This window comes from Hippopotamus amphibius, chromosome 1, assembly GCF_030028045.1.
Source record: "Hippopotamus amphibius kiboko isolate mHipAmp2 chromosome 1, mHipAmp2.hap2, whole genome shotgun sequence".
NCBI lineage: Eukaryota > Metazoa > Chordata > Mammalia > Artiodactyla > Hippopotamidae > Hippopotamus > Hippopotamus amphibius.
In genome coordinates, this window is record NC_080186.1 from 61,597,317 (window position 1) to 61,617,237 (window position 19,921).

The 19,921-nt window shown below is 34.7% G+C and overlaps 1 protein-coding gene across 1 annotated transcript in view; it reads left to right on the plus strand.

Moving 5' to 3' along the window:
• The window catches only part of TTLL7 (tubulin tyrosine ligase like 7), a 152,685-nt gene that overhangs the window by 44,840 nt on the left and 87,924 nt on the right, over positions 1 to 19,921 (plus strand). Inside the window, exons 2-6 of the mRNA XM_057714942.1 lie at positions 5,867 to 6,068; positions 6,277 to 6,408; positions 12,733 to 12,854; positions 13,486 to 13,553; positions 15,832 to 15,990. Coding sequence (XP_057570925.1) covers positions 6,044 to 6,068; positions 6,277 to 6,408; positions 12,733 to 12,854; positions 13,486 to 13,553; positions 15,832 to 15,990 — 506 coding nt within the window. The 5' untranslated portion in view covers positions 5,867 to 6,043. The remainder of the gene's footprint in view (positions 1 to 5,866; positions 6,069 to 6,276; positions 6,409 to 12,732; positions 12,855 to 13,485; positions 13,554 to 15,831; positions 15,991 to 19,921) is intronic.

Below are 19,921 nucleotides of genomic sequence, written 5' to 3' on the forward strand. Positions count from 1 at the left end.
GAAAACTAGAATTTAGGAAGGAGGATGATGTTGAAAGGCTGAAAGATTGTTCAGTACCTGGAAAGTAGTAGGTTTCTTCATTTCCTCCCTATTATACATGTTCACATCCACACATGCTTACCTGCCCGTATGCTCACATATGCATAATATAATCAATTCCACTTGTGATAATGAGTCATTGCCCTTCATGGAATATCATCCCCAGTGAGGCCTATCTGGATACAGTACTTAAAATTGCAAACCTTTACTCTTTCCCCCAACACTCCTGACATCCTAACTACTAGCTCTGCTTTTTTTGCCTGACATAGAACTTAGCATTTTCTTTCTTTCTTTTTTAAATTTTATTGATGTATAGTTGATTTACAGATGTGTTTAATTTTTACTCTATGGCAAAGTGACAGTTTTACATATATATATTTTTTCATATTCTTTTCCATTGTGGTTTATCACAGGGTACTGAATATAGTTCCCTGTGCTATACAGTAGGACCTTGTTGTTTACCCATCCTATGTATAATAATTTGAATCTGCTAATCCCAAACTCCCAGTATTCTCTCCCCATCTCCCCCCCTCCCTCACCCCCCCGCCACTGGCACAAATCTGTTCTCTATATCTGTGAGTCTGTTCTTGTTTTGTAGACATGGTCATTTTTGTCGTATTTTAGATTCCACATATAAGTGATATCATATGGTATTTGTCTTTCTTTTTCTGACTTACTTTGCTTAGTATGATAAACTCTAGGTCTATTCATGTTGCTGCAAATGGCATTATTTCATTCATTTTAATGACGAATATTGCAGTGTATGTATATACCATATCTTCTTTATCCATTAATCTGTTGATGGACATTTAGGTTGCTTCCATGTCTTGGCCATTGTGATAGTGCTGCTATGAACATAGGGGTGCATGTGTCTTTTTGAATTATAGTTTTGTCTGGGTATATGCCCAGGAGTGGGATTGCTGGAGCATATGGCAATTTTATTTTTGGTTTTTTGAGGAACCTCCATACTTTTTTCCATAGTGGCTGCACCAATTTACATGCCCACCAACAGTATGGTGGGGGGGGAGGGGGAGGTTCCTTTTTTTTTCACACCCTCTCCAGCATTTATTTGTAGACTTTTTAATGATGGCCATTCTGAATGGTGTGATGTGGTACCTTGTTGTTTTGATTTGCATTTCTCTAGTAATTAGCAATGATGAGCATCTTTTCATGTGCCTATTGGCCACCTGTATGTCTTCTTTGGAGAAATGTCTGTTTATGTCTTCTGCCCATTTTTCGACTGAGTTTTTTTGGTATTGAATTATAGGAGCTGTTTGTATATTTTGGAAGTTAGGTCCTTGTCAGTTACATCATTTGCAAATATTTTCCCCTCGTCTGTAGGTTGTTTTTTCATTTTGTTTATGTTTCCTTTGCTGTGCAAAAGCTTATAAGCTTTATTAGGTCCCATTTGTTTATTTTTGCTTTTATTTCTATTGCCTTGGAAGACTGACCTAAGAAAATTTCTTTAGTTTACTTATTTAATATGTTTACTGTTATTGTTTGTCTCTTTCCAACTAGAATGCAAGCATTACAGAGAAAGTAAATTTTTATCTACTTTGTTTACTGACAGCAATACCTGATACATAACAGTATTTGTTAAATTGCAGTACTTTCTTGAATCAGAAAGAAGATGATCTGGATACTGCTAGTTGCAGCCAGGCAGAATTAGGCTTCTTTGTGAAGTTTTTAATATGTCATGTTTAAAGACTGAGTTTTGGAGGTAGCACAAAAAATGGGAAAGAACATGGGCTTTAGAGACAAATCACTTCATTGTCACCTGTCAAGGTGTGACTTTGGGCAAGTTACTTATCCATGGAATGTAAATTTTACCATATGTAAAATTAGAATCAAAAGTGCTTTGTGTGGACTAAATAACACATAAAATTATGTGAATGTGCTTAGTATAGGTAGGTACTGGTTTATCTGGGTCCCTTCTCCTTCCTCTCATCACCAGAAAAACAGCTTTTATTACATTTCTGTTTAATGTTATTTTAAATATTTTCAATTTAGCTCTAATTTTGGTTCCCACTGGCCCTTTTTTAGGTTATTTTAGTAATCCGTGGTAAGCTACAATCTTACAGATATGTACAAAGAGTTCACCAGGGCATAGATTTGGGGGAACTGTTGTGGAAGGTCTGAGTTTTCCTGTTTTTTACACAAAAGAAGTTTTGTCTTCATCTTGTTGTCATCCAAAATATCAACAATGATATCCTCATTGGTTGACATTTTAGACTTTAGGGCTAGAAAGAATCAATTCCTTTCTTTTATATATTAAGAAATTAAGTCATCTAGCTGGTATACGGCACAGTAAAAGATGAGAATTCTGATTAACCTCTAGTTCAGTGGTCTTTCTACCGTATTTTCTTCTAAATGAAATTATTTTCATCTAAATGAAATATAAAATTTGATGGTTTTTGTTATCAACATGATAATGTTGACACAAACTTTTATCACATATATTTAACTTTTTAAGTAGGTGTTACGTGCTTGGGGTACTACAGGGTGTACATGAAAGTTAGCCTCCCTTAGCTCTGCCCCCAGCTACAAAAGTCCACCACTGCTCTGTGCATATATCCATGTATTCACCTATCATTTTACACAAATGTAAACCTTTATGCACTTTGCTGTTTTCACTTAAAAATGTGAAAGTAGTATGTTATAAATATGTATTTTGCTTCTCAGAGCTCCATAACCACCACTTCTTACTCCGTTGACTGATTGATTGTGTCAGTTAATTGATTTTTTTTTTAATGTTAGTTGATTGATTGTTTTTTAAATTCATGAACAAGTGTTTATTGAGCACTGTATTAGGCACTGTTCTAGGCTCTGGGAGTGGAGAGGTGAACAAGATAGAAGAAAACCACTTATTTTCACAGAGCTTGGTTTCTTGGTTTGTGATTTGTGATATGCCAGGGATACAAATAATGGTCTCTAGGATAGACCAGAAGAGGGAGAAATGAATTTCTTCAGATATGACCAGAGGAAGCTTTAAGGAAAAAGTGGAAATATATTTGGATTTTAAGTGACAGTAGAAATTCAGTGGGAAGAACTGGCAAGAAAGTGTACTCCATCATAAATGTATTGGAATTTTTGTTGTTGTTTCAGTCCTATGTAGCTGTTGTTTTGCATGGTAGCACTTGAAGTTCTACATTTAAGGTTAATATTTGCTTGATATTTTGGTAAATTGATTCCTTTTGGAAATGGCTTCTTTACTTGCAAAATAAAATTTTGTCTTAGAAATCAATTTCTGCTGATCTTCTAATTCTTTTTTTCTCCTAATTTGTTTAGTTGAACTAGATATGAGGATTTTTATAGATGGCTTTTACCTATTTGACCTTTTTAATACAGTTATAAGGGTTTTCATCTTTGTTTTTCTTTTTTCTTACACTTTTATATGTATATGTTGTAATTATTTGCCTTACTGCAGTTATGTGCTTACAACAGAGGTTGCCAACCTTAGCTGCACACTAGGATCATTTGGAGAGCTTTACCAATGCTGATGCTTAAGCCCTACCTGGGTCTGGGCTGTGGCTTGGATACCAGGATTTTGAAAAGCGCCTCAGGTGATTTTACTTTGAAGGGAAACTTGGCTTATTTTGGAGGTAACTGAAACATGTTTTCTCCTTTTGGAAAGTAGGTAACCATGGCTAATCTGAATGGTGTGGTCAATCTGTCATCTCAAATCTCTTGTTTAGAATAAAGTGAAATGGTTAGAATTGAGATGGCAGAATGAAGTCCTGGAGTTTGTTAGAGCACTTTTATTGTTATTCACCAAACCATAAATGGAGTTCAGCATAACTATGAAGAGAATAATTTTAAGGCCTTTAAATTCTTGTGTGGTTGGGGGAAGGGATAACAGTTCTTGTTTTGAGCTCTATGCAAATCAAAGTTGTTAGGCTCATTATTTAAGTCAGAAATTAATAAATCTGTTTTTATAGTCTATAACAATTATTAATTTATTGTTAGTATAGTTAGGCAAACCTTGTTCTCAAACTCTTGTTGACTTTGTCACCTACTTTCAGCGTGATGAGTACTCCGTTACCATTAGAGGACCTTTGTTTACTCCAGTAACAAGGTGTTGGACAAGGACTTGTAAACTCAAATAGTTACCTCCCTGAGGTATCAGACAGCATCCGGAAAGAAATCAAACTGAACTTTAGACTATTCCTTTCTTTTAGTTTGAAAACTGATCTAGTCTATTTCCAGCTTGGAATTGGCAGCTTTCCTCAGGTTAGGGATGTTTACTGTGATTTTGATTTCACTGTTTGGTTTGAAGTGTCATGAATTCCCAGAATACACCCATATCTTGCAGTATGGACTGCAATAGGGTGGCAAACTTCTTGTACATCTGTGTAGCATATTAGCACGCTCTCTGAAAATAGTGGGGCTCAATGTGAATAGAATAGATAATCAGACAGAATTGGGTTCAAAGCCCAGCTTTTCTGTTTCTAAACTGTGTTACCTTGATTTAGTTAACTTATTTAGCCTTAGTTTCCATGTCTGGAAAATTGGGGGAAAAGATACCTAAGTTCCAAATTTGTTAATGAGGTAAAATAGCTTAGATTCTAAACATAGTGCCTGCCCACATTTGATCTGTAATAAATAATAGTTCCCTAGCTTTGATATTGAATTATTCTAGAGAATTATTCTAGTGAAAATGATACTTGAGAACAAGTTAGGTTCTACTTTTTGTTTATTATTAAACAAATAAGTCTTATTAATAATGACTGCTGGGAGTGATGTATGTGAGTCACATTTTATGTAGCTGCATTTCTAAATACTTCTGAATTTCACAAAAACCTGATAATCTCCTGATAAAGGTGTTGATATCATACCTTTGTTTCTTGTGATAGGTTTTATAACTTTTCATTATGTTTCAAGACATTTTACAAGAACTTGAAGATTCTTGAAGTATGAAGGGAAAAATTAGAAAGTTAGTAGTATCGACTGGGCAGTATAGTATAGTCAGGGCACAACCCCTAGGTTCATACACACAATGAAGATGTAAGTGAAGTGTAACATAGGCCATGTTGAGGCATAGCCAGATCTAATCAGTCCATTCATTACAAAATGTCTGTTGTGTCCCTCTGTGTGCCCAGACAAGATCAGCATGGTAATGACTCCTCCCACTTTCTGCCTTTCAAAACCATTCCTCTTTTGGAAGCATAGTTCAAATGTGGTCTGTTTTATGAAGTCACCCCCTCCCCCCCACGCCTTAAAAGGGAATTTCTTTTTTCTCCATTCTGTCAGCATGTGACCTCTACGCTGGCACTGGCACTTATCTCACTGTTTCATATTAAAAGTGGAGCTGCAACTAAGTTTCAGGCTTTGGGTTGAAGGTTGTATGGAGTCCTGGTTAAGGGCACTGGTTTTGACATCAGAGATTTTATTTTAATCTCTACTATATCACTTACTTTCTTTGTGAAGTTTTGTCCTTTCTGAGCTCAACTTATTTGTTAGATGGGGGTAAAAGCGTCTACCTTATAGTTTTGTTGAAAGATTAAGTCGTTTAAGTGGCCTGAGATAGTAAGTGCTCAATAAATTTAGTGAATATTGTTATTGTTGTTCTTGTTTGTGTAAAGCAGGTTATTTATTGTATGTAAATATGATACATGACTGAAATAAAACCTCCTCCTTTAGACTGCATTTTGTAAAACAAGGGACTATTGCTTGGCATTTTACATAAGGTTTAATACATTAACTAATATTTGTTGATTAACTACATTAACTTGAATCGTTACTTGACTTTTAAAAAGAATATTGGCATATGTCAAAAAAATGCCATGAAAGTTGTTTTTTAAATGCCTTTGTTTTAAAATCCCTGCAGATATCTTCTTATCTCATAATTCAGTGTCCTGAAATCTGAGGATTCCACCAAGATAATATGATAGGAACGTCCAGTGATTTGGAGCCATATCCTACTTAGCCTAATGCGGGCCTCCCCGGTTTCCTAAGAGCTTGTACAGCAGCAGCACACACTGCTTGTTAATTGGCACAGGCGAGAATGCCATCTCTGCCTCAAGAAAGAGGTAAGCGGCTGGGTTTAATCATGCTTCTCTATTGTATGAAGGCATTATAGATCATCACTGCTAATATTTTTAAAGAATTAAAAATTAATTGGGAACTCTTAAAGAATCAAAATTTATAAGTTTACCTTGTGGGAGGGGCATTTATGTTCTCTGCTATGGAGTTTTCGTTATTTCACTGATGTTTGGTTTGTTTACATTTCTTTTACAGTTATTCAGGGACCCTCTCCCCTGGATCTGAATACAGAATTGCCTTATCAAAGTACAATGAAAAGGAAAGTTGGAAAGAAGAAAAAGAAGGGAACTATTACGGCAAATGTTGCTGGGACAAAGTTTGAAATTGGTAGGTCTCCTCAGAATCATGAGGTTTTCATAATTGTTGGAAAAACTAATTTGATGTTGAAAACAATGTAGAAATTCAAAGGTAATTATCTTTCACGTAACGGATTTTTGAATGCCTTCTATTAAATTTTCTTTTTTATGAGATATATAAATGTCAGTAATGAAATAGAACATCAATGTAAACTAAAAAGTTAGTTATTGATGGGACTAGATTAAATATATATGACTTTGATTAATAGTTCTTTTCCCCCTCAGATCTTTATTGGAGTATAATTGTTTTACAATGTTGTGCAGTTTCCACTGTACAACAAAGTGAATTGGCTGTATTTACACATATATTCCCATATCTCCTCCCTCTTGAGCCTCCCTCCCTTCCTCCTTATCCCACCCCTCTAGGTCATCACCAAACATCGAGCTGATCTTCCTGTGTTATGCAGCTGCTTCCCACTAGCTATCGGTGTTACATTTGGTAGTGTATATATGTCAATGCTACTCTCTTACTTTGTCCCAGCTTCCCCCTCCCCTTCATGTCCTCAAGACCATTTTCTACATCTGCATTTTTATTCTTGTCTTGCACCTAGGTTCATTAGTACTGTTTTCTATTTTTTTAGGTTCCATATATATGTGTTAGCATACAGTATTTGTTTTCCTCTTTCTGGCTCGCTTCGCTCTGTATGACAGACTCTAGGTCCATCCACCTCATTACATATAGCTCCATTTCATTCCTTTTTATGGCTGACTAATATTCCATTGTATATATGTGCCACATCTTTTTTGTTCATTCATCTGTTGATGGGCATTTAGGTTGCTTCCATGTCCTGGCTATTGTAAATAGTGCTGCAATGAACATTGGGGTGTATGTTTCTTTTTGGATGATGGTTTTCTCTGGGTATATGTCCAGGAGTAGGATTACTGGGTCATATGGTAGTTATATTTTTAGTTTTTTAAGGAACCTCCATACTGTTCTCTATAGTGGCTGTATCAATTTACATTCCCACCAACAGTGCAGGAGGGTTCCCTCTTCTCCACATCCTCTCCAGCATTTATTGTTTCTAGATTTTTTGATGATGGCCATTCTAACTGGTGTGAGGTGATACCTCATTGTGGCTTTGATTTACATTTCTCTGATGATTACTGATGTTGAGCATCTTTTCATGTGTTTGCTGGCCATCTGTACGTCTTCTTTGGAGAAAAGTCTATTTAGGTCTTATACCCATTTTTTGATTAGGTTGTTTGTTTTTTTGATATTGAGCTGCATGAGCTACTTGTGTATTTTGGAGATTAATCCTTTGTCAGAACACCCTTCACAAAAATAAACTCAAAATGGATTAAAGATCTAAATGTAAGGCCAGACACTATAAAACTCTTAGAGGAAAACACAGAATACTCTATGACGTAAATCAAAGCAAGATCATTTTTGACCCATCTCCTAGAATAATGGAAATAAAAACAAAAAAAAACATATGGGACCTAATGAAACAAAAGCTTTTGCACAACAAAAGAAACCATAAACAAAAAGACAACCCTCAGAATGGGAGATAATACTTAGTTTTTAAATCAAGTATAAAATAATATGAGCAGTAAAACCCAGTGGTTCTAGCTTTAATCTTTAAATACAGATATGCTTAGGACAATTGTATTATTCTAATGCATTTTTCAATTGGCGCTGAAATTGTGTTTAATCTTTAACACTCATTATTTTGTAAATCTTTTTTAAAACAGATTAAAAATGTAAAATGTAAAATGAAAAGTGCAGAATTTGAGGTTTATGTTAAACAATGAGAATCTGACTTCATAGCGTAAGAACATATTTCTCTGTATGCTTTAAAATTATTTTGGTGATACTGTTGCATTTTATTAATAGAATTTTAGTTTTTTTATGTAAGCAGTATCTGTAGTGGAGAGAATAGATAAGAATTAATTGCTTTAAATTAAGATACTTTTGCCTAGAATTGTGAAACTCATTACTTCTACAAGTACTCATATAATTTTTCTCTTTTTAAAAAATAATTTTGCATTAAAAGAGTTGAAACCATGTAAATCTCAAGGATGTTAATTATTCTTACCCTTATAAATCTTTGAGAGTCATGTTTCCACTTATTGTAATTCACCAAAGTTCACCAGTAATCAGTGGAATATTTTGTAGAAATTGAGATCCCCTAATACTCTATCCCAATAAGTGTTCCTCAGAGGAAAAAACTTTGGGTAAGTTAATGTCGGAGGATGAGATGTGAATTATTTGCAGCACATTTTCTAGAGTGAAGACACAAGTCATTAATGGGCAGTATTAACTTATCCTCTTGTTTGCTTTTAAGGTCCTGGTGGGGTTTATAAGGAACTTGATCTAAAGGAGGGTGTTTTAAAGTGTAGTTCCCTCTCACTTCCAAGGGCTGAAGTTGCATTAGCCTTCTTCATACTGATTCCATCCAGATGAGCCTGCTCAGTTGTGTTTAGCAAAAGCAAAATCCCTGTCTAGATCAAGGTTGGAGACTTGGACCAGAGACTGCTGGGAGAATACAGAGCTAAAGATGGGGAGAGAAAGAGACAATGGGCTGTGTGTCCAGGAGAAAGTGCTACTTGGCTTTTCCTTATTTAACCTAGTGATATGCAACAGATTACTTCTTGTAATTTAGTTATTGCTTCTTTGACAGGTTGAATTATATAATGGAAAGATAATTAAGCCATAGTCAGGACACTTGTGTTTTTCCCCTAGTGTTGCCTGTTTCCTCATATATGCGGGTGAGTCAAAAATTACCAACACTCTGGCTGTAGAATTTATTTTAATTAACTTTTAGAAAAGACAAATACATCATTTTTCAACATAATCTCCTTGCTTTTCAATTTACTTTGTCCGTCTGTCAACAAGCTTTCATATTCCCTTGTTAAAAAATGTCTTAGGCTGAGCTTCATCAGAAGTGAATCTTCGTCCTTGTAGGGCTGCTTTCAGGGGACCAAACAGGTGAAAGTCTGATGGAGCAAGATCAGGACCATAGGGAGGATGCTTTAACACCTCAAAATGAAGTTTTTGCAGAGTGTTGACAGTGTGGGCACAAGTGTGCGGACATGCATTGTCATGCAAGATCACAACGCCCTTGATAGCAGTCCTCTGCGTTTAATCTGAACTTTAGGCTTCAGCTCTTCAATAAGCATCTCTATCCATTCATACACACTTCTTTGAGGCAAAACACTTTCTCCATACTGTGCACAAAGTCTTTGTTAAATAACGGCACCAGGTACACCCTCAGACCACAAAACACGAATCACTGCACGCTGCTCTTCTTTCATGCAAGTCACAAGTGGGGCATCCATTTTTGCTTGCACCCCAGTTAGAAATGAACTAATGTAACATGTTCACACCTGCACAGCAGTGACTAGGGAGACAGTAGCCTTGAATGGAAAGTGCTGATAAGACATTGCAGCCAACAGAAGTTTTAATATAACCAGCTTGTGGATAATTTTTGACCCACCCTCATAGAATACTTTGACCACTACTAGTTTTAATATTAATTCTTTTATAACCCTGGACCAAATATTTTCACATGAATTACCTCATTTAATCTTCCAATAACCCTATGGAATAGGCTGCATTACTCCCTTGTTGTCCTTTTCCCTGACTTTCCTCAGTCTAACAGTGAATTTGAAGTGGCCAACAGCAATAAGAAAATAAATAAGGAAAAATTAAAAGAGTAAAATAAGTTGAATCTTTTGGCTGATCAAAATACAAACTGCATTCCATGAAATCTTCTATAGTTAGAGATGTGCACGGATTTCACTCTGAGCCTCCTAGCAAGCAAAGCAAATATTTGAAACATCATCAGCTATAGAATACACAGTGCCCAGAAGATAAAACCATAATGGTTATTCAAGGGAAATGCAATTTTTTCTATTTCCAAATCGTGAGAGAAATTTCTCCCATAATTCCTCATGGAGACACATTGTGGAGTGGTGAACTACATTCTCACAGTAGTCCTATAATTAATACATTATGAAATTTTACATTATTACTTTTTAAAATTCCCCTTAGGCACAATTGAAGAAACTGAAGTTCAGTGAGAGTTAGCAACTTACTCAAGGTCGTACAGATGGCAAGAGTAGAACTTGAACCTGAATTAATTTGTTTCCAAATTTAGGGTTCTTTTTACTATATCATACTGCCTAAATAAAATATGAATTGCAATTTAAATTGAGGAACATTAAGGTGTCCTCTGTATTTAAAATTTAGAGAGTTGTTGCATGGATTCCTATTTTTAAAACTCCTGAACAGCTTCTGAAAGCTCTATGGGTCAAGGCAAAAAAGGTAGGACAAATATGTGAGGAATGTATTTTTGGTAATTTTCATTAAATGGGGACAAGACAGGTTGGAGAAAGGGGTACTTGATTATGCAAGGGGAAATGTGAGAAAAATGGCTGGTGTGGTTCTCTCTATTTTACCAGTAGGAAGTTTGGTTTGGTAGAAACACAATATTGAGGCAAATATTTCACTTCTTTTTGTAAAGACAGCTCCTAAAAGACCAACATTTAAAAGCACGGATTGAGGCTTTGGCTGCTCACAACCTTCTATTTGGAACTGACATGTTAAAGGAATTTCTTTTCTATGCAGTGGAGGATGGTATACTTAAAAAAATGCCAATTGATTTCTAAAATTTCAGTTAAAACAAAAATATGATTAAATAGCTTAGCTGGAAAAAAGTGACAGTTTAATACCCAATATTGTATTTTTCTTTGAAGTTCAATTTTGTCAGCTCTCCGAGCTTTGAATTTCCTAATGAGAGAGATTTACGTATGACCGACCTTACAAATTTGATTTTGAGAATCTAAAGAAAGAATGGATCTTTCCCACCGTTGTTATGTACCTTGAACGTTCCCAGCCTCACCAGCTCATGTGTACCTTAATACCTACATTTCAGCAGCTCATTATACTCCCTCCGTGCATAACTGCCACCAGTTCCATTTCTCTCCTCAAGGTCTTCCCAGTTGTTTCTGAGAGGCCTGGGACAGTGACTTCCATGAACTCGGGAATGGGTCTGCTCCTGAGCTGCAGTTCTGGCCTTTGTCATTGTTTTCTGCTTGTGAGCCAGTGAAAGAACCCTCCCAGGCTGTGTCACTACGGTCCTTGCCCTCTCCACGAGCTCTAGATGACACAGAAGCTCCTGGGCCCTCAGGACGCCGATGCTGCATGGTGGTCTGTGGCAGAGAGAGGATCAGCCCTTCCCCAAATCTTGTACTGTACGTTGTCATTTGGGCCTTCAGAGCAACCCCACGTTTTATCAAGCTTCTCATGGAAAAAAGCAACTTCACCTCAACAGTCCCCTCGCTGACCTCATCCGTCTCCAGTCACTGTCCTCTTCTTTTATTATGCCTATGTTCTAGGCATTATTGCATAAAAAGTCCATTCTTTCTCCTCAGCCAAAAAGAAATTGAGTCCCTAGGACTTGAGACCAACAGGTGGCTGGTCAGCAGTTTTATACTCGAGCCAAGTACATTCAGACAATGAATCCCTTTTTTACCCTATCTCCCCATATATAGGACAGTGAAAAGAAAAGGTTTGAAAATAAACATTGAAGAACTGTTAATTTGTTACACCATTCTATTAAGCCTACAAATTCTGTTGGAACCCCAAATTTATCCTAAGTATTTGCTGATCTTTATTTTAAATTTGAAATTCATTGGAAGAAAAAATGTCAATATGTTAATTGTGATATCCAAGATTGTGAAATCTGAAAATCAAGATTTTCTCTGAGCATAAATTTTTTCCATAGGATTAGAGGGTTGGGAGCAGATAGGAGGGCCAGAGTTTCCAAATGTCCACTCTGATTCTGCTTCGTTACTTTGTATCCTGTGTCAATATAGCTGACTTGGTTTTAACTGCTAAAAATAATTTGAACTAGGGAGGTGGAAAGTATAGGATAGGTCTGATGATCAGGGGCTATTTTTATCTTTTTCTTTTTTATACCTAGCCCAAGGTCATGAAAAAGCCATAAAAGTACATTTTCCTGAGTAGAGGTGTTGTGTCAGCTGTGTGTGTGTTTTCACTGTGCTATGAATAATCACTAGATTCTTTAACAGTGTTGTGTACCTGTTAAATTGCAGAAAATTGAAACTAAGAATTTGGGGTGCCACCTATGAACAGTTCTCAGTTGCTATTGAATATATTTGGCATTAGATAAATTGTCATAGCTAAAAATAAGGTTATGCTATATAACTAATGGAAATTTTACAAGTGAAATACTGTGAGCTAAAATTGACATATATCAAAAGAGATTTTCACAATGAACGTATTTCAGAAGCATTTTAATTTTGGTTTAACTTAACTGTTTACTTGCAGTTCGTTTAGTAATAGATGAGATGGGATTTATGAAAACACCAGATGAGGATGAAACAAGTAACCTTATATGGTGTGATTCTGCTGTTCAGCAGGAGAAGATCTCAGAGTTGCAAAATTACCAGGTGGGAAATTAATCATGACTAATTATTTGGTCAGTAGGAAAGTTTTTTATGAATTCCATTATAATTTTCTTTAGATAGGGTTCTAAATATATTGACATATTAAATTTCAGTTCTAATTTATCTGAATAGCCTGTTGCTGTCTAGTTGTACTGACTCTTTGCCTGAAAACTGCATCCTCTCTGATTTAACTTTTAACCACTTTCCATCTTTAAGGAAAAATTGATAGAGGAAAACTCTTCCTAGGCTGGTGCTTTGCATTATGCTTAAAGATGAACGATGTGAAATAGATTGCATAAAGAGATCTGAATGCAGATATCCCTTGTAATGTCAGTTATGTGTAATTTGCCTTCATTATTTTATTTTTAGAATGTAATACAAACATATTAAAAAAAAAAGCCAAATACATGGAATTTTAGACAGCTGAGATTTTGTAGTTCTTCCTTACTTGTTAGTGTAGAGGGTTATACAAAATTGACTGTAGGCAACAGATAAGTCCATTTTCATCAGTTTTTTAGTTTTTTACTAAAAAAAATTGAACTCAAAGGATTAATGTAACTAACTGTATTATAGTATAAATGAATCTATTCATTAAGCCAATGAGAATATTAATGTTTACCTTTTTATCTTCCAGAGGATCAACCACTTTCCAGGAATGGGGGAGATCTGTAGGAAGGATTTCCTAGCGAGAAATATGACCAAGTAATCTTCATTTTCTTGTAGTAGAGAAGACCTGTTCAAAAATTACATTTTGAGTGTCATAGTGCTATCTTTCACAAACTTACATTGATTTGAAATGATATTTTGATGGAAGAGATAGGATTTTAGAACTAGAAGGGTTTTAAAATTTTCCTGGTTCTGTTCTTTGACTTTGCAGAGTAGGTAATTGAGGGTCAGAGACATGAATATCTTGTACAAAGTCAAATAAATAGTTAACAGCAGAGCTGTAGGAGAAGCCTGGTGTCCAGAATTTCAGGGTTCTTTTCACTGTAAAAGAATCCTGAACTTTTGCTGTATGTCTAGCAGCGTAAGTTTTTCTTTTAAATGTAAGAAGTTTTCTGTACATGGTGTTCAATATATACTTATTTTCAGTTAAGCCTTGCAGGAACTAGTTTGTTGTGTTATTTCCCATGTGTGGGTGCATGTGTGTTCACCGTACTGGTTATTGAGCATCTAACATGTGCCAGGCACTGTGATAGGTGCTTGTGTGTACACGTACATACATACGCACATGTATACGATACATGCACACGTATTTATCTCAGAGGCCATTTATTTAGGGTAATAATCTGCTTTCATGGGCAAAACTGTTAACAGGTAAAGTGTTATTGTAAATATACTGCAGAATTTTAATGCAGTTTATATTTCTGTTGATTAGATTTTTTTATTTTAAGAAAGTTGATAAATTGTATGCTTGGATTTTTTTTCTAAATATGACAGTGAAAGGATGGTATCATTCATAAATACCTCATGGTTAGTTTTAAAATATATTGTTCTATCAAAGCTTTAACTTGATCTAATTTCATATTATTGTTAAAAATATAATAAATACATGTAAAGGTGTTAGAAACAAAAACAAGTACATTAGCACTGTTATTGTACTTTTAGATTTTTTTTGTGTGTGTGTGTTTATGTTTCAAACCAATCAATGTTAGCCTATTTTGTACTGAGATTATTTAGCTGGTTGGCTTATTTTGGATTTGACAGATGAAGTTGGTGATTATTTTCCTTCTTGTAGTGGAAACATAACTTTTTTTATAGGGTTCTCTTGAAAGAGACCTTGAAATGTGATAACCGTATGACCCTCCAGTTGTGGAAGCCGAGTGGCTTATATATTCCACACGCTAGTCTTACAATATAGGTCCTACTTCTGTGTGTATTATATACTATGGTCCCATTTTATTTATTTACTTTTATTTCAAAAAATTTTTTGTTATCTATTTTATACATATTAGCATATATATCTACCCCAATCTCCTAATTCATCTTACCACCCCCCACTTTCTCCCTTTGGTGCCCATATATTTGTTCTCTGCATCTGTATATGGTCCCATTTTGGTTTTAACTAATCTCATTTGGAAACAGTATCTGCTCATCTATAAAAGACTTGCATACATTTATAAAGAAGACTTTTTGAAACAATCAGATTTTCTTTAATCGGTAATATTTTAAAATATTTCTAATAATTTAAAAATTGTTATTGGGAATCAATATGTACCAAATAAGCAGCATTTAGATTAATCAAAAGCAAGCATTTTATACCTAGTATTGTATCAATATCCGTAAGTTATATATCAAATAGGCAGCTTGATTTATAGCAAATTCAAAAATGTCAGGACATACATTGTAGCCATAAAACCACGCGTATGGGCAGATGTGGTTGATATAAACAAAACCTGACTCAGAGGCTTCTATGGTTTTCTCACAAAAGTAGTAAAACTCAAAAAACACTGGGGTCAAAGGCAATTTAAAATTATTCCCTATGGATGACCCAGCAAACTCCAAATCATCTTTTAAGAAGCAGTATGAATGGCACCTGGCCGTGAACCATACTAACTGCCTCGATCCCGAAGGCAGAGTTAATGACACCTTCCACATGTTACCTTGCCTTATATACCTTTATTGCACCTATCACACTGTATTTAATTAATAGCCTATTAAATTCCTTAGAACAGAGACCATATTAATCCTCAGTGGCCAACACATAGTATGTACTCACATGTTTGAGTTATTGGTATGTAAATTAGTACACAGGGCAGAGATTCTTGTCTATTTTTTTCACTAATGTATCCCTAGTATCTTGAATAGTGCCCAATAAATAGTAGGTGATTAATAGGCATTTTAAAAAATGAGTCAATGAATGGATCAATAAATGAAGAAACGGAGGGAATTCAAATCCTTGTAGTAAATGTCAGGAGCACAGAGAAAGTTTAGATAAGTTTGAATGGAAATTACTTTTCATATTATCTCTAATTTACAGAATGATCAAGTCCCGGCCTTTGGATTATACCTTTGTTCCTCGAACATGGATCTTCCCTGCTGAATATACACAATTTCAGAACTATATGAAAGAATTAAAGAAAAAAAGAAAGCAGAAGACTTTTATAGTAAAACCAGCTAATGGTGCAATGGGTCATGGGTAGGTATTTTTCATTTGGAAAACATAAAAATTTTTAAAAATTGGTGAAATAATAAATGTGACTCATTTGCTCATGGTTGAGTACTAATATGAAAAAAATAATAAAATAACTTCATAACTATTGCTTTTTTGGAACTAAATATTTAGTGAGCCCTTTTACCCTATCCCAGAGACTTCAATAATTCAATTTAAAAATTTAATCAACAGGTTGTGAGACTTTGATAGGAGACAACAAAACAGAGAAAAATAAATGTTTTCTAACTTTTTCTTGAACATAAAATTTGCATTCATAATAGTTTTAGAGTAAGCTTGGAGAGGAAAATCAGTTGTTACAATAGAGCTAAATTGACTTGGAGAATGAAATGGAAAGGGTGTTACTGTTTTCATCTTAAAAAAAATTTCAAGCACAAAATATTTATTTTCTTTGCTTTACAAATATTTTTTTTTCTTTATGTAGCCATGGTAATTGGATTGAAAATGAGTAGAACACATTTTAAGCTAAGTGCTGAGAACTAGACATGTTAGCTGAGGATAGATTATACAACTTAATATTACTGTTTACTTTTGCTTTCTTATGTTAGTTTTCTGCAGTTTACTTTTTCAAAGAAAATGTGGTGGAGGATACTTTTAATAAAAACACATGGGTAATGTTAATCTTTGATTTAGAGTGCTGTGGAGAAAAAAGGTATTTGGAAATACAGCTGTCAGGTAAATTACTGTTCAACACATTTCCTTTTAACTTTTAATCATAATTTAATAATTTAATCAGACATTATTTTAAAATGTGGTTTAGTAATTTAAAAGACAAACATGCAGTCTTGTTGGAAATTTTATATTAATTGTTTAATGTAAATTTGGATCACTATATGTTAGTATCAAGGTAAACATTTTGGGGGGAATAATCGAAGTTCACATTTTCTCAATTATTAAAATGTTAAATTATTAAAATGTTAAAAATTATGTTAAAAATTATGTTAAAAATTCATATTTATATATATTTATTTAATGTTAGTATAAATAATAATCTGAATTGACTATAGTAATAAAATAGGAGAAGAAGTATGTACTGTATACATACTGTGCTGCCACGGTTTATCTCATGTAATGCAGAAGTGTATAGGTAAAGTACACCTCTCTCATCCATGGACTATATCTGTTTCCTTGCTGGTTTTCTATTTAATTGTTCTGTTCATTATTGAGAGTGGGGGATATTGAAGACTTCAGCTGCTAGTGTTGAACTAATTCCGCCTTCAGTTCTATCAGTTTTTGCTTCATGTATTTTGGAGCTCTGTTGTGAGGTGCATGTGTTTATAATTATTATATTTTCTTGATGCATTGACTTTTAAAAATTATTATATTATTGTTCTTCTTTGTTGAAATACTTTCTGTCTTAAGGTCTGTTTAGTCTGATACTAGTATAGGTACTTCAGTTCTCTCTTGGTTACTGTTTGCATGGATTATCTTTTCCATTTGTTCACTTTCAGCCTATTTTTTTTTAAGAACTTTTATTGAGATACAGTTAACAATAAACTGCATATATTTAGAGTGTACAATTTGGTATACCAGTCTCCCAATTCATTCCCCCCCAGCCCTCCCTGCTTTCCTCACTTGGTGTCCATATGTTTGTTCTCTACATCTGTGTCTCTATTTCTGCCTTGCAAACCAGTTGATTTGTACCTTTTTTCTATATTCCACATATATGTGTTAATATATGGTATTTGTTTTTCTCTTTCTGACTCACTTCACTCTGTAGGACAGTCTCCAGGTCCATCCATGTCTTTACAAATGTCCCAGTTTCATTGCTTTTTACAGCTGAGTAATAGTCCATTGTATATATGTACCACATCTTTTTTATCCATTCATCTGTTGACGGACATTTAGGTTGCTTCTATGTCCTGGCTGTTGTAAATAGTGCTGCAATGAACATTGCAGTGCATGTGTCTTTTTGAATTATGGTGTTCTCTGGGTATGTGCCCAGCAGTGGGATTGCTGGGTCATATGGTAACTCTATTTTTAGTTTTGCAAGGACCCTCCATCCTGGTCTCCATAGTGGTGGTATCAATTTACATTCCCACCAACAGTGCAAGAGCGTTCCCTTTTCTCCACACCCTCTCCAGCATTTACTGTTTGTAGATTTTCTGATGATGCCCATTCTAACCGGTGTGAGGTGATACCTCATTGTAGTTTTGATTTGCATTTCTCTAATAATTAGTGATGTTGAGCACCTTTTCATGTGCCTCTTGGCCATCCATATGTCTTCGTTGGAGAAATGCCTATTTAGGTCTTCTGCCCATTTTTTGATTGGGTTGTTTGTTTTTTTGATATTGAGCTGGATGAATTGTTTATATATTTTGGAGAGTAATCCTTTGTCTGTTGATTCGTTTGCAAATATTTTCTCCTATTCTGAGGGCTGTCTTTTCGTCTTGCTTAAACTTTCCTTTGCTGTGCAGAAGCTTTTAAGTTTCATTAGGTCCCACTTATCTATTTTTGTTTTTATTTCCATTATTCTAGGGGGTGGATCAAAAAAGATCTTGCTGTGATTTACGTTGAAGAATGTCCTTCCTATGTTTTCCTCTAGGAGTTTCATGGTGTCTGGCCTTACATTTAGGTCTTCAATCCATTTTGAGTTTATTTTTATGTATGGTGTTAAGGAGTGTTCTAATTTCATTCTTTTACATGTAGCTGTCCAGTTTTCCCAGCACCACTTATTGAAGAGGCTGCCTTTTCTCCATTATATATCCTTGCCTCCTTTGTCATAGATTAGTTGACCATAGTTTATCTCTGGGCTTTCTATCCTGTTCCATTGATCTATATTTCTGTGTTTGTGCCAGTACCATACTGTCTTGATCACTGTAGACTTATAGTATAGTTTGAAGTCAGGAAGCCTGATTCCACCAACTCTGTCTTTCCTTCTCAAGATTGCTTTGGCTATTCAGGGTCTTTTGCATTTCCATACAAATCATAAAATTTCTTGTTCTAGTTCTGTGAAAAATGCCATTGGTAATTTGAGCAGGATTGCATTGAATCTGTAAATTGTTTTGGGTAGTATAGTCATTTTCAGAATGTTGATTCTTCCAATCCAAGAACATGGTATATCTCTCCATCTGTTTGTGTCTTCTTTGATTTCTTTCATGAGTGTCTTATAATTTTCTGAGTACAGGTCTTTTACCTTCTTAGTTAGGTTTATTCCTAGGTATTTTATTCTTTTTGTTGTGGTAGTGAATGGGATTGTTTCCTTAATTTCTCTTTGTGCTCTTTCATTGTTAGTGTATAGAAATGAAAGAGATTTCTTTGTGTTAATTTTGTATCTTGCAGCATTACCAAATTCATTGATTAGCTCAAGTAGTTTTCTGGTGGCATCTTTAAGTCTTTGAATACAAAGTTTGGCTCTTGTTGACAGCATGTAGTTGGAGCGTATTTTTATACATTCTGCCAAATCTTGTCTTTCAACTGGAGAGTTAATCTGTTCTTATTTATTATGTAACTATTGATAAGGAAAGATTTACTTTTGACATTTTGCTATTTGTGTTCTTTATGTTTGATATAGTTTTTGTACCGCAGTTTCTCCATTTCTCCCCTCTTGTGTATTACATGGGTATTTTCTAGTGTACCATTTTAATTTCATTGTCATTTATTTTACTGTATATTCTTTGAGTTATTTTTTAAATGGTTGCTTTGGGGTTACATTTAGCATCTCAATTTATAACAACCTAGTTTGGATTAATATCATTACTTTTAACAGTAAAGACAACAACAACAACAACAACAACAGAACTTTGCTTCTATTTGCCTCTGCCCCCTTTATGATATTTTGTCACAAATTACACCATATATATATCATGTGCTCATCAAAATAGACTTATAATAATTGTTTTGTGCAGTTGTATTTTAAATAATATAGGAAAAATAGGGAGTTACAAACCTAAACTAC